The 15,916-nt window shown below is 46.3% G+C and overlaps 1 protein-coding gene across 1 annotated transcript in view; it reads right to left on the bottom strand.

Annotated features, from left to right (window-relative positions):
• Nucleotides 1-15,916, bottom strand: part of LOC135545838 (phosphatidylinositol 3,4,5-trisphosphate 5-phosphatase 2B-like) — a 32,761-nt gene that overhangs the window by 14,784 nt on the left and 2,061 nt on the right. The window contains exons 2-9 of the mRNA XM_064973765.1: nucleotides 14,428-14,491; nucleotides 7,565-7,845; nucleotides 7,271-7,411; nucleotides 7,060-7,147; nucleotides 5,788-5,877; nucleotides 5,312-5,518; nucleotides 4,961-5,075; nucleotides 4,776-4,876 (exon numbers count right to left, since the gene is read on the bottom strand). Coding sequence (XP_064829837.1) covers nucleotides 4,776-4,876; nucleotides 4,961-5,075; nucleotides 5,312-5,518; nucleotides 5,788-5,877; nucleotides 7,060-7,147; nucleotides 7,271-7,411; nucleotides 7,565-7,845; nucleotides 14,428-14,491 — 1,087 coding nt within the window. The remainder of the gene's footprint in view (nucleotides 1-4,775; nucleotides 4,877-4,960; nucleotides 5,076-5,311; nucleotides 5,519-5,787; nucleotides 5,878-7,059; nucleotides 7,148-7,270; nucleotides 7,412-7,564; nucleotides 7,846-14,427; nucleotides 14,492-15,916) is intronic.

Here is a 15,916-nt window from a genome sequence, read left to right on the forward strand (position 1 = left end):
GGTCTGTCTGCCGGGACAAGGGGAGAAAAAACAACAGGTTTTAACAATGACACATGAAATGTGGGATTAATCTTAAGGGATCTGGGTAAGTGTAGGCGATAAGAAACTGGGTTAACTCTCCTGGCAACCTTGAAGGGACCGATGTATTTTTGGGACAGCTTGCGAGACTCCACCCGTAGAGGTAAGTCTCTTGTGGAGAGCCAGACTCTCTGGCCGGGGCGCAGGGTAGGCCCGGGACGGCGACGTCTGTTGGCTTGTTGTTGATACCTCTGTGAGGAACGCATCAGATTAAGACGGGTCTTCCTCCACATAAGCCGACAGCGTCTGACGAACCTTAAGGCTGAAGGCACTCTGACTTCTGCCTCCTGGTCCGGGAACAATGGAGGAGCATAGCCAAACTGACACTCGTGCGGGGACATACCAGTGGAGGAGGAGCGCAAGGTGTTGTGCGCGTATTCGGCCCAAACAATAAAGGATGACCATGTGGACGGGTTGTCACGAGTCATACATCGGAGGGTGGTTTCCAGCTCTTGATTCATCCTCTCTGTTTGGCCGTTGGACTCCGGATGGTACCCTGAAGATAGACTGGCAGAAGCCCCCATGAGTTGGCAGAAGGCCTTCCAAAACCTTGAGGCGAACTGGGGACCTCTGTCAGAAACCACATCTTGAGGAATGCCGAAGACTCGGAACACATGATTAATTACCAACTCAGCCGTTTCCTTGGCAGAAGGTAACTTAGTCAGAGGGACGAACCTGGCCGCCTTTGAAAACCTGTCGATTATGACTAGGATAGTAGTATTGCCATGGGATGGAGGAAGTCCAGTAATAAAGTCCAATGAGATATGGGACCAGGGTCTGTGGGGAACAGGTAAAGGGTGAAGGAGTCCTTGAGGGCGGAGGTGAGAAGATTTGCCCTGGCAGCACACGGGGCAGGCATTGACGAAAGTGGCAACGTCTTCTCTTATGGTAGGCCACCAGAACTTACGCTGGATGAACTCCAAGGTGCGACCTACGCCCGGATGACAGGTGAGGCGAGAGGAGTGCCCCCACAGAAGGACCTGAGTCCTCACTGCCTTGGGGACAAACAACCGATTGGCAGGGCCTCCTTTAGGGTCCGGTTCGCTAGCTTGAGCACGTCTCACGGTATCCTCAACTTGCCACGAGATCGGAGCCACAATCTTAGCAGCAGGAAGGACAGGCATGTCCGTGTCATCTCGAATGGCAGGAGCGTAGACTCGGGACAGGGCATCCGGTTTGAGATTCTTCGACCCGGGCCGATAGGTGAGGATAAACTGGAATCGATTGAAGGAAAGAGACCATCTAGCTTGTCTAGAGTTCAATCGTTTCGCCTGCTGGATATACTCCAGATTTTTGTGGTCCGTAAGCACTTGAAACGGGTGAGAAGCCCCCTCGAGCCAGTGTCTCCATTCCTTCAATGCCATCTTAACCGCTAGGAGTTCACGATCCCCCACATCGTAGTTCCTCTCAGCCGGGGTAAGCCGGTGTGAGAAGAAAGCGCACGGATGAAGCTTCTTGTCTTCACCCCTCTGAGACAGGACAGCTCCAACACCAACCTCTGATGCGTCTACCTCCACCACAAATGGTTCATCCGTAGTCGGTAGTATCAGGATGAGAGCAGAGAGGATGCGCTGCTTGAGTCCTTGGAAGGCCGTCTCAGCTTCTCTTCCCCAAAAAAACCTTGCATTGCCACCTTTGGTTAAAGCTGAGAGAGGAGCTGCCACCAAACTGAAGTTCTTGATGAACTTGCGGTAAAAGTTTGTGAAGCCCAGGAAACGCTGAACATCCTTAACGGATTTGGGGGTGGGCCAATCCGCTACCGCCCCTACCTTCCTAGGGTCCATTTGGATTCGACCGGGTTCCACTACAAATCCCAGGAATTGTACTCGGGATGAATGGAATTCACATTTTTCCGGCTTAACGTACAGATGGCTGTCCAGGAGGCGTTTGAGTACTTGTCTGACATGCTTAGTGTGTTCTTGAAGGGAGCTCGAAAAGATGAGGATGTCATCCAAGTAAACGAACACAAATATGTTAAGCATATCCCTAAGCACATCGTTTATGAGCGCTTGGAACACCGCTGGGGCGTTGGTCAGGCCGAAGGGCATCACCAAGTATTCATAGTGACCAGTAGGCGTGTTGAAAGCGGTCTTCCACTCGTCACCAGGTCTGATCCGCACAAGATGGTATGCGTTCCGCAGGTCAAGCTTAGTGAAAACAACTGCTTCCTGGAGCAGCTCGAAGGCTGTGGCCATAAGGGGTAGCGGGTAACGGTTACGGACGGTTATGTCATTGAGTCCCCGGTAGTCGATGCAAGGACGTAACCCACCGTCTTTCTTGGCCACAAAGAAAAACCCTGCTCCCGCCGGGGAGGTGGATGGACGCATGAGGCCTGCTTCCAGAGCGTCCTTGATGTAGGTATCCATAGCAGCTCGTTCGGGTGGAGATAGGGAAAAGATCCGACCCCTGGGGGGCAAGTGCCCGGAAACAGGTCGATGGGGCAATCGTAAGGTCTATGGGGTGGTAGCATGGTGGCCCTCTGTTTGCTAAACACCAGTTTGAGGTCATGGTAACACTCGGGAACTCGGGTCAGGTCGATGGATTCTAAAGACTCGGGAGTAGAACTCGGGAATTCTGGAAAATACAAGTAGCTTGGCACGTAGGACCCCACTGCTTGATAGTGCCCACAGACCAGTCGATGTGAGGGTTATGGCTGTGAAGCCAGGGGTATCCAAGGACGAGAGGGAACTCGGAACAGGAGATCAAATGAAAGTTCATCAATTCCTGGTGTTGTGAAACTGAAAGTCTCAAGGAGGTAGTGACATGAGTGACAAGTCCAGATCCCAAAGGGCTTCCATCCAATGTAGTAACCTTCATGGGGTCACTTAGAGGTTCAGAGGGAACGCCATTCTCCTTCGCCCAGACACCATCCATGAAGTTACCTGCGGCTCCAGAGTCTACCAAGGCTTGAAGGTGAAGCTTGTGGTTGTCCCAGGAGAGGGTGACTGGAATGAGCAGATGGGAGTTGGACGGATGGGAGGAGGTTATGTTTCCCGTTACAGTTCCCCCCGGTCTGTACGGGACAGAGCGTTTCCCTGGAGCCCGGGACACGTGGAACGGAAATGGCCCGGTTTGCCGCAATATAGACAGCGTCGCTCCCTCATCCGGCGGTCTCTCTCAGCCTGGGAGATGCGTCCAATCTGCATGGGTTCCGGTGGAGCCAGCGATGATAAAGGTGGGGACTCGGAGCTGGGACTGATAGGGGCTAGAGGTCTACGGTTGAGTTCTCTCTCTCTCAGACGCTGGTCAATGCGTGAGGCCAACTTGATCAGGGACTCGAGATTGTCCGGTGGTTCCCGAGTGGCCAGTTCATCTTGGATAGTGTCGGAAAGGCCTTTCAGAAAGCACACCGTGAGCGCCTCGTTGTTCCAGCCACTCGCTGCTGCCACCGTGCGGAACTGGATGGCATAGTCCGTCACGCTGCGCCAACCTTGATGGAGAGTCAGGAGCTGTTTGGCTGAGTCAGAACCACTGCTTGGGCCTTGAAACACTCGTTTGAATTCCTCAGCAAAGGCAGAGTAGCTGGCACAGCAGGAACTATGGGCATCCCACACAGCAGTAGCCCAGGCCAGGGCTTTTTCCGACAGCAGGGTGATGATATATGCGATCTTAGACCGGTCGGTGGGAAACGACGAGGGTTGCAGCTCAAAGGAGAGAGAACATTGAGTGAGAAACCCTTTACAAGCACTTGGATCACCTGAGAACCGTTGGGGAGGTGGAAGACGAGGTTCAGCCAGGGGGTTAACTGCCATGGGTACTTGAACTTGAGGTACTGGGACGGGAACTGTTGCCGGGGTAAGTCGATCAGATATTTGCTTAATGGAAGTCAGCATCTCCGACAGAAGATGAGAATGTCTAGCCATTAAGGCCTCTTGCTGAACCAGGGCGGCTTCGTGGCGTTGGACAGTCTCCTGGTGGTGGGACAGCGTGGCAAAAGGTCCTGGGAACTGGCTGCCTCTGGGTTCATTTTTGGCTCTGTGTTTCTGTCAGGACCCGGTTTCGAACCTGGGTCTCCGGAGTGAGAAACAGTCACTTAACCAACTGAGCCACGAATAGACAGCAGAACCCAGAAGATGAGGCAGACACAGCAGTACTTAAGACGGTGTATTTAATAAAGAAAAAATCCTAAAATACAAAAAATGGCAAATCCAAAAGGTGGTAGGTAAAACACAAAAAGAACTCAAAAGAAACTCACCAAAAAATAAACAAAAACAAAAAACAGAATACCACAAGAACGTCACCCGGAATCGACAAGAGCACACAGAACACAAGGGCAGGGTGCTAACATACAAACACAGAGCACAGAACTGAGGGAAACAAAGGGTTTAAATACAATCAGGGGAAACGAGACACAGGTGCAAATAATAATGGGGATCAAGGGAAAAACATAGGGACAAAAAGCACAATGGGGGCATCTACTGACCAAAACCCGGAACAACCCTGGCCAAATCCTGACACATGCCAGCTAGGCTACTCTAACTTGATGGATCGCCTGAAATGGCATCTTGGCAGCTAGTTATAAGGTTGGGAGATTGGGAAGCTATCTGGGCTGAAGACAACTTCATAAAATTGCTCAGTGGCTCGAAGTATTACAGAGAAACAACAACAACAACAAAACATTATTAAGTACATATTTTTTGGACAGGACACATTTAAGGGGGGCCCCTGCATACAGCTGAATGTAGAACTTGATGTACCCTTGCACTCTCAAACATGAGCTCCAGTGGGTTGTTGTGATGACTGTCCACGACCATGCGCAGCTTGGCTGGGCTGCTCTGGAACATGACTAGCTGCAGAACTGAAAAATAGGTGAAGCATTTAAGATCACTGAACCTGAGCAAACTCAGTCAAGTAGCATTAGATGTCGTTGTCGTGCTCCTACTCTGTTCATGTGAGACCGTCTCCACTCCAAATGACCCGGCCTTCCTGTCAAACAGCAGCACTCCTGTGTCCACATCCAATGACACTGTCTGTCTGCCATAACGCACCATCTTAATCTAGACACACACACACACAGAAGCACACACACAGATAGAAGCACACACACAGACAGAAGCACACACACAGACAGAAGCACACACACAGACAGAAGCACACACACACACAGACAGAAGCACACACACACAAACACACATAAACACACACACACAGATGATGAAAAATAGGAATCACTGTACCTCAAAGATGATCAAAATATCCCCCCTTAAAAGTTTCCCTTGTCGCTCTCTTTCACCTGAAAGGAGCGGACAGGTATGGGCCTGGAATGGTTCTTGGCTACAGGGACAGGAGCTGGAGCAGGAGCTGGAGCTGGAGCTGGAGCAGGGGCTGGAGCTGGAGCTGGTCCAGGGGCTGGAGCTGGAGCAAGAGCGGGCTCAGGTGGAGGGGCAGGCTGCACAGCCAGGTTGTGATTGGTCACAGCATCTTGAAGAGCTTTCAGCACCTGCACAGTCAGAGCATAGAGAGTGTCAGACTGTATAGGCCAGTGGTCCCCAACCTGTTTCGGTTCCTGCACCGCCAACTGAATTTTCCTCTGCCCTGAGTACCCCTGAAGTACCACCTCATGTGCATTTTGCCAATCGTGAGTCTTCTCAAGTACCCTCTATTAATAAGCCAAGTAAACCCAGGGGTCCTTGGGAACCACTGGTCTAGACCATGAAACTATGACTGATATGTACTGGGCAGGTAGTGTGTGAGGATGTGGGTACCAACCCTCTTCTCCAGGGAGGAGAGCAGGCTGACCAGGACAGAGATCTTACACAGCAGGCTGTCCAACTCCATGTCCTGACCTTTACCCGTGTTCTGAAAGGAGGTACATTAATATAGTAAGTTGCTGTGTGCTATGTGGAATACAGATGGACATACACTGAGTGTACAAAGCATTAGGAACAACTTCCTAATATTGAGTTTCACCCCCTTTTGCCCTCAGAACAGCCTCAATTCATCAGGGCATGGACTCTACAAGGTGTCGAAAGTGTTCTACAGGGATGCTGGCCCATTTTGACTCCAGTGCTTCCCACAGTTGTGTCAAGTTGGCTGGATGTCCTTTGGGTGGTGGACCATTTTTGATAAACACGGGATACTGTTGAGAGTGAAAAGCCCAGCCGCGTTGCAGTTCGTGACACAAACGGTGCTCCTGGCACCTACTACCATACCCTGTTCAAAGGCACTTAAATATTTTGTCTTGCCCAGTCACCCTCTGACTAGCATACATACACAATCAATGTCTCAATGGTCTCAAGGATTAAAAATCCTTCTTTAACCTGTCTGCTCCCCTTCATCTACACTGATTGAAGTGGATTTAACAAGTAACATCAATAAATGATCACAGCTTTCACCTGGATTCACTTGGTCAGTCTATGTCAAGGAAAGAGCAGGTGTCCTTAATGTTTTTTACACTCAGTATACTGTATATTGTACCCCATGAAGGGAACATAGAGCATTTTTATTTTCAATTGGTGCACTAGAGGGCGTAACAAAGCAGATTTCCATTATTTTTTGTCTTTTTAGTTTGTAGGTCCCCTGTGGACCATAGTAGAGTAGACAGAGGGTTACAGACAAGGTATGACTGACAGGCAGGACAGACAGGACAGGACAGACAGGACAGATAGGGTAGGACAGACATGACATGACAGGACAGACAGGACAGGGAAAGATAGACAGGGCAGGACAGACATATAAGGACAGACAAGGTAGGACAGTCAGGACAGACAGGACAGGACAGACAGGACAGGACAGGACAGACAGGACAGGACAGGACAGACAAGACAGGACAGGACAAGACAGGACAGACAGGGCAGACAGGACATGACAGGACAGACAGGGCAGACAGTACATGACAGGACAGGACAGACAAGACAAGACAAGACAGGACAGGACAGGACAGGACAGGACAGAACAGACAGGACAGGGCAGACAGGACAGGACAGACAGGCCAGGACAGACAGGACAGGTCAAACAGGATATATCACAGAAGGGATGTACCTGTGGCTTGGTGGAGGTTAAAGGGCAGATAGGATGGTCAAACACTTTGGCCAGCGTCTCCAAACTGGACATGATCAGGTCAATCTCACTGTGGATCAGAGAATCCATTTAATTTTCTCCTCATGATAACCAACAAAATCCTCACATCCCAAACACCAAATGACGCAGATCACTTGAACTGTAATAGCAGTTATAACATGGTGAAACCCACCTGTTGAGCCCCTGGCATGCGGTGCCCAGGGTTTGGTGTAGATGGCGTAGGCCTGTTGCTCCTCTACGTAGACCCTCCACATCCAGAGGCAGCTCACTGCGCAGATACTCACTGAGCAGCCCAACCACCTCACCTGCCATGCTGTGAAACCAGGGGACCACAAACACCACTCAAGCAAGTTGCAGAGAGACACCACAGGAAAGTGCTAAAGTACTTTCATCTCTAAATCCCCAGACCAATGTTACACATTTTGTACATCTATATACTCATGGTGTGTGATGGGGACTTCTGTACCTGGATGTGTTGAGCTCCTGTAGCCTGTGGAGGAAGAGGAGGTGTGGGGACGGGGTCACTGGGAGTCCTGCGGGGGGAGATATACTGACCGAGACTGGGAATGGGCTGGGACTCCACACCAGCCCTGGCTTCTCATCATCACCTGAGCTCTCATCCCCAGGCTCCATGTCCCTCCCCACAGGGTACAGCAGAGGGGTGACCAGACCCTTATGGGGGTGCTGGTACCCCAACACCAGGTCCCCCAGTGTACGGAAACAATTCACCTGCACCCCCTGAGAAGTCTGTGGGGAAACATACACACAGACATACACTGGGTGTACAAAGCATTAGGAACACCTTCCGATTATTGAGTTTCACCCCCTTTTGCCCTCAGAACAGCCTCAATTCATCAGGGCATGGACTCTACAAGGTGTTGCAAGCGTTCCACAGGGATGCTGGCTCATGTTGACTCTAATGCATCCCACAGTTGTGTCAAGTTGGATGGATGTCCTTTGGGGGGTGGACCATTCTTGATACACATTGGAAACTGTTGAGTGTGAAAGCCCCAGCAGCATTGCAGTTCTTGACACAAACAGATGCCTCACAAATCCTCAACTGACAGCTTCAATAAATAGTACCCACAAAACACCATTCTCAACGTCAACAGTGAAGAGGCGACTCCGGGATGCTGGCCTTCTAGGTAGAGTTCCTCTGTCCAGTGTCTGTGTTCTTTTTCCCATCTTAATATTTTCTTTATATTGGCCAGTCTGAGATATGGCTTTTTCTTTGCAACTATGCCTAGAAGCAGCCAGTTGAGGACTTGTGAGGCATCTGTTTCTCAAACTAGACACTCTAATGTACTTGTCTTCTTGCTCAGTTGTGCACCGGGGCCTCCCACTCCTCTTTCTATTCTGGTTAGGGCCAGTTTGTAATGTTCTGTGAAGGGAGTAGTACACAGCGTTGTACGAGATATTCAGTTTCTTGGCAATTTCTCACACGGAATAGCCTTCATTTCTCAGAACAAGAATAGGCTGACGAGTTTCAGAAGAAAGTTCTTTGTTTCTGGTCATTTTGAGCCTGTAATCAAACAAACAAATGCTGATGCTCCAGATACTCAACTAAAGAAGGCCAGTTTTATTGCTTCTTTAATCAGAACAACAGTTTTCAGCTGTGCTAACATAATTGCTAAAGTGTTTTCTAATGATCAATTAGCCTTTTAAAATGATAAACTTTGATTAGCTAACACAACGTGGCATTGGAAAACAGGAGTGATAGTTGCTGATAATGGGCCTATGTATGCCTATGTATATATTCCATCAAAAAATCTGTTGTTTCCAGCTACAATAGACATTTACAACATTAACAATGTCTACATTGTATTTCTGATCAATTTGATGTTATTTTAACTGACAGAAAATGTGGTTTTCTTTAAAAAACAAGGACATTTATATATTTAAGCATTAAGGCCCGGGGGGTATGGTATACAGCCAATATACCACGACTAAGGGCTGTTCTTAAGCGCGACGCAACGCAGAGTGCCTGAACACAGCCCTTAGCTGTGGTACATTGGTCATCTATCACAAACCCCCGAGGTGCCCTATTGCTGTTATAAACTGTTTGCCAATGTAATTATAACACTAAAAATAAGTGTTTTGTCACACCTGTGGTATACGGTCTGATATACCACGGCTGTCAGCCAATCAGCATTCAGGGCTCGAACCACCCAGTTTATAAATATATATATATATATATAGCACCTACACAACACAGGTGATCATCATGTTCTTAAACTGTTCGTAAAAGCTCCTAAAGCTTGGAAGACTGTCTCAGATATGCAGTGCATCTGTTCAGTGTCAGCATATGTTGTTCTAACATTATCCACAAAAGAAAAATGGCTGTTGATGTTTTGAATGTGACTGCATGTCTCCAGAGCTCCTCGTGTCTGGAAGCCTAAATTACCTGGATATACTCAGAAGGGACCTTTGGAAAAGAGGTGCTAATCTCCTAGATCCTGGAGGTGCCAAACAGAAGCCACAGCCCCTCACCTCTGTTTGAATGGCCAGTGCAAGAACCACATCAAACACACACCATCCAGCGGACTGCAGAAACCCCTACTATCCCCACAGGCCAGGAGATGGTATCACAACCAACCACCCACGTCCTGGTCACTGCCAATATTGGCTGCCATGAGTCACAGTGTTCCAGCAGTTTACTAGCCGACCTCTGTGTCCTGAGCCAGTCTACCGTACACACCCGCTGCCCGATATAAACAACACTCCAACCGACAGACGCCTCAGACATGTACAGTAAACACGGAGGGGGAAACACACGTTCACCAGCCATAGACAAACACATTAAGGTGCCAGTCAAAGACACAAAGAGTGTTTACACTAAATGCACTCATAATACCCACAACGCTGCAGGCACAGACCTATTAGATGTCATAGACAAACTCAGACACAAAGCCCACAGGGGCACTCACTGCAACACCGCAAAACAGAGAAAACATGTTCTTCATTTTAGAAGTGTTTGTTTTTCTCGTGTGGTTTGATTTTTTTGGTGGAGGGCAGACATTACCTGTCCCAGCTGCCAGGGATTTCAAATGATTGATGAATTTTTTTCGAGGAGCTCTTGAAAAGTGATTATAAAGCAAATAAGGACAGAATGACACAAGGAGACAAAAATGGCTTCTCTTTTTGCTCAAAATATCCCTCTCTTTAAAATAACTCTCTCAGAAAAACTAGGAAGCAACCCCCCTAATCCCTACGTGGTAATGGCTTCAAAGCCAACTAGACAATCTGCTTATTGGAGACTTTAGTGACTTCAGGGGAAAACAAATGAAGCTGAGATACAGTATGTGGATAAAAGCCCTGATCTGACAATAAAGTATTTGAGCTGTTGTCTTTGGACTTGCGCACATAGTCACGGTGAAGGAATGTACAGGCTGCCTAAAACCTTTTAGTTTTTGTCTGTGTTGGTCCTGATAATAATTAGGACCAGACACTGCGGCTCTTGAATTGAGTCGTCCCCAATAGTTACTGTGTCTAATACACACACATATAACCGCCACACACCAACCAATCCCAGCCACCCCTATCCTCTGCCCGGCTAACCCTCAACACACACATCCCTGTCCATGACACACACACACACACACACACTCAAAGCACAAACAGAACCAACCCCCTTTGGAGCACTGGTCAACGACCCAGTGCATGGGTAGCGCAGGAATTTGTGACACACACACACACACAATTTGTCCTCTGTGCAGCTGAGGTCACGCTCGGAGCATGTGGCAACATGGCAGAAAGAGATGCCGTTCAAACATCAAGGTCTGTAGCAGAATGAGCCCAGTATGTGAACACAAGACGCTTCCTGTTTCCATTAAAACAGACAGCACAACTCTGTTGTCGTAGAGTAATGATAACAACTACAGTATTGTACTACGCATTCTTTCTCGTTAGTGGTTGCTACAAGAGGATACTGTTGCACTTGAACATGTAGGTTACAGTATATTAGCTTATTTACCAGGCACAGATAAGGGTCTACCTGTGGCCGAGAACTTGCGCCTTTGCCCTCCCACTCGCCAAGTGAGTTTTGGTCTTATCTTGCTTCTTGCTAGCTTGATGATAGTTGTTTGTACCCTTATGGTACTGTAAATAATTCAATCATTTATATACACAGTCCCAGTCGAAAGTTTCAAGGGTTTTTCTTTAATTTGACTATTTTCTACATTGTAGAATCATAGTGAAGTCATCCAAAGAAGGAACAGTTGATGTTGAGATGTGTCTGTTACTTGAACTCTGTGAAGCATTTATTAGGGCTGCAATTTGGGATGCTTGTAACTCTAATGAACGTATCCTCTGCAGCAGAGGTAACTCTGGGTCTTCCTTCCTGTGGCGGTCCTCATGAGAGTCCGTTTCATCGTAGCGCTAGATGTTTTTTGCAACTGCACTTTTCCGGTTTGACTGACCTTCATGTCTTAAAGTAATGATGGACTCTTGTTTCTCTTTGCTTATTTGAGCTGTTCTTGCCATAATATGTACTTTTACCAAATAAGGCTATCTTCTGTATACCACCCCTACTTTGTCACAACATTACTGATTGGCTCAAACGCATTAAGGAAAGAAATTCCACAAATGAACTTTTAACAAGGCACACCTGTTAATTGAAATGCATTCCAGGTGACTACCGCGTGCATCTGGTTGAGAGAATGCCAAGAGTGTGCAAATCTGTCAAGGCAAAGGGTGGCTACTTCGACAAATCTCAAATATAAAAAATACATTGATTTGTTTAACACATTTTTGGTTACTACATGATTTCATAAGTGTTATTTCATTGTTTTGATGTCTTCACTATTATTCTACAATGTAGGACCATGTTTGGGACATCCTGATCTAGAGAGTTTCCTAACCCTGGTCCTTGAGTACCCCCAACAGTACACATTTTTCATTACAGCCGTGGACAAACACACCTCATTCAGCTCATTGAGGGCTTGATGATTAGTTGACAAGTTGAATCAGGTGTACTTGTCCAGGGTTACAATAACAATGTGTACTGTTGAGCGTACACGAGGCCAGGGTTGGGAAACACCTCTATACTCTAGCTAACCACCATATACTAAAATATCCACAGCCAGCCATAAATCATGAGTTAGAAGATTATGAAGTTAGTTATTAGTTAAGAGGAATGAAGATAAATCACAATCAGTAAAAAAAAAAAAAATCTGATTTTTCATCTACAAGCATTTCGCTATTACCCGCATTAACATCTGCTAAACATGTGTATGTGACCAATCAAATTTGATTTGATTTTGATCAATGATCAGCAGATAGCCCACCCTCTTTTCTCAATGTCTTTAGGAGGCACTGTAACTTCCTTGCTTATAATTTGCGATGAGTGTGTGCTGCTGCGGAAATAAATAGGCCAATGCTCAAAATGTAAATAACAAAATCACAACAGAAGCGGTTATTATGTTATGAACTTTGAGATATGAATGATGCAATAGGGGGGTGCCGGTGGGTGCCCTTATTCATTTTGAGATATGAATGATGAAATAGGGGGGTGCCGGTGGGTGCCCTTATTCATTTTGAGCACCTGCCCCCTGACAGGTCTGTGCACAGCCCTACTAGTTCAGAGATTCTTTAAAGACGGGACAATCTCAACTGTTTCCCACACATATTTGTCTTAATAGTAATTGTGTTAATATTAACACAGTTTGAAATAAATATCTTGATAGACCAAAGTATCAGCTATTTATTTTCTCAGAAATTTGCAACTAACTGGATTCATGTCACCTTTGTCAGACACCATAAAAGGCTAATTTCGTTAGCATTTTAGCACGTTTTTGTTTTTACATAAAACAACAATCATGCCTCCCGAGTGGTGCAGTGGTCTAAGGCACTGCATCGCAGTACAAGCTGTGCAACTAGAGATTCTGGGTTCGAGTCCAGGCTCTGTTGCAGCCGGCCGAGACTGGGAGACCAATGGGGAGGTGGACAATTGGCCCAGCGTCGTCCAAGTTAGGGGAGGCTTTGGCCAGCAGGGATGTTGTTGTCCGATTGCGCGCTAGCGACTACTGTGGTGGGCCGGGAGCAGTGCATGCTGATATGGTTGCCAGGTGTACAGTGTTTCCTCCGACACATTGGTACGGCTGGATTCCGGGTTAATTGGGCATTGTGTCAAGAAGCACTGCAGCTTGGTTGGGTTGTGTTTCGGAGGACGCACGGCTCCCAACCTTCGCCTCTCCTGAGTGCGGGAGTTGCAACGATGAGACAAAACGGTAACTACCAATTAGATACCACGGAATTGGGGAGAAAAAGGCAAACTTTTTTAAAAATAAATAAATACAAATAAAAAATAAAACGACATTCATAAAGCAAACATTATCACAAAAGTGTGAACATATTGTTGCAGAACAGCGATTTTTTTATGAATATTGACCCCAAAACAATATTTTGAGGGAGTTTAGCCATCAGTGATGGATTTAACAAGCCACTGACGGAGTTGAAAACGATACTCAAAACATTTTCACCCCTAAAAATTAAAGTTCAATACAAACATTTCTAAAACATGGATAATTATTAATTTGAAAATCCCCGATAAAAACATGACCATTCCATCAGATCATTCAACATAAATAAATCGGATGGAGTTGACAGCTCATTCAAGTCATATATACAGTAGCAATTTCATTTTTCCTCAGTTGCTTTATGATTCAAAAATTCTAAAACCTTATTAAATCTAACATTTTTGAACCAGAATTCATATTATATCTCGATCTATCAGGCAGATGGAGTTGACAGTTTATGGTTGTGACCATGGAGATTTCAATATTGTTTGTTTAAATCTATCAAAAGGAGAGAAGTTTACAGACTATGAGAAGTCTTGTGACACGACAACAAGGGGTCCTTATGGCATAGCTGCCCCTGCTTATTCCTGATTCATTTAGGATTTTAGACATATTGACCAAATCTCCGGGCACATCGTTTAGGAATCTGAGTTTTGAGAGAAATGTTCTTTAAAGTCCCAGAGGGTTATTGCAAGAAACTACATAAGATAATTGCTCAGTTAATATCTATTATTGGCAGTTTATAGAATTCAAAACACTTTTTTGAAGGGTTTCAAATTGAGATCCTTTGCTCCAGACAAAGGCATTTCCATACTATAGAGCTGACATGGAAATGACTAACATAGAAAATATTTAGAAAATTCCCAAAACAGATCTTTTCCCTTATAAAATTATCATCAATATTTTTTAAGCTCAAATATATATCTTTTGTAACTATAAAAACAATGTTTCCCTGTCGAACAAGGATTGTCCCGACTTTCAATGTGAGTGGGGTATGGAAACTCGAACATGAACTTTAACGATGGTCACTCACCTGAACAGCTAATAGGCCATCTACATCAGGAAGAATACGATAAGTGTGAACGTGCCGTTGGAACCTGAAAGGGGGAAAATAACATTCATAAAGGTACGATGAACTCCAAGACATCACAACAGCACTATACCACTGCCTTTGGGACAGAAATAAACTGAGGAAGAGCACATGTGCTGCCCTTGTTAAAAAACACTGCAACTTTATAAACAAGACGCCAATTTGTTGATGGTGTGACTCATTTACGTGGTTATTTTAGCAACTTCACAGTCCACTGCGGTAGCATGAGACGACATGACTACCCATAGACCTACTGTTCTTACACACCACTGTTTACACAAGCCACAACTACACAAACCGTCCTGAGGGGTGTCACTCGCCTGAAACATGTGGGCTTCATGTTCCATAATAATCACTTGGTAGTAAAATCATACCACTTTGTCTTTGTCAAGTACACAAAGGAGAGCTAACTTTTATCTCTACTACCTCGCACGACCTTGAGACACAGTACAGTAAATGCCTGTAACTCCCCCTCTGTTAATAAGCCCCCTGTTGAAAGCCTTCTGTTGAAAGCCCCTTGTTGAATTTTATTTATCCATTATTTTACCAGGTAAGTTGACTGAGAACACATTCTCATTTGCAGCAACGACCTGGGGAATAGTTACAGGGGAATGAATGAGCCAATTGTAAACTGGGGATTATTAGCTGACTGTGATGGTTTGAGGGACAGATTGGGAATATAGACAGGACACCAGGGTTAACACCCCTACTCATACAATAAGTGCCATGGGATCTTTAATGACCTCAGATAGTCAGGACACCTGTTTAATGTCCCATCCGAAAGACAGCACCCTACACAGGGCAGTGTCCCCAATCACTGCCTTGGGATATTTTTTAGACCAGAGGAAAGAGTGCATCCTACTGGCCCTCCAACACCACTTCCAGCAGCATCTGGTCACCCATCCAGGGACTGACCAGGACCAACCCTGCTTAGCTTCAGAAGCAAGCCAGCAGTGGTATGCAGGGTGGTGTGCTGCTGGCATAAAAAATCCCCTTGTTGAAAGCCCCCTGTTGAAAGCTTGGGGGGGGGGGGGGGGGGCATCAAATTCGACATACCAATTAGGATCTGGATAAAAATATTTTTCACTTCTAGAACCCATTGCCCTTTATGGTTGTGAGGTCTGGGGTCCGCTCACCAACCAAGAACTCACAAAATGGGACAAACACCAAATTGAGACTCTTGCAAACGCATGCAGAATTCTGCAAAAATATCCTCTGTGTACAACGTAAAATAACAAATAATGCTTCCAGAGCGGAATTAGGCCGATACCCGCTAATTATCAAAATCCAGAAAAGAGCCATTAAATTCTACAACCACCTAAAAGGAAGTGATTCCCAAACCTTCCATAACAAAGCCATCACCAACAGAGAGATGAACCTGGAGAAGTGTCCCCTAAGCAAGCTGGTCCTGGGGCTCTGTTCACAAACACAA

Source organism: Oncorhynchus masou, chromosome 9, assembly GCF_036934945.1.
Source record: "Oncorhynchus masou masou isolate Uvic2021 chromosome 9, UVic_Omas_1.1, whole genome shotgun sequence".
NCBI lineage: Eukaryota > Metazoa > Chordata > Actinopteri > Salmoniformes > Salmonidae > Oncorhynchus > Oncorhynchus masou.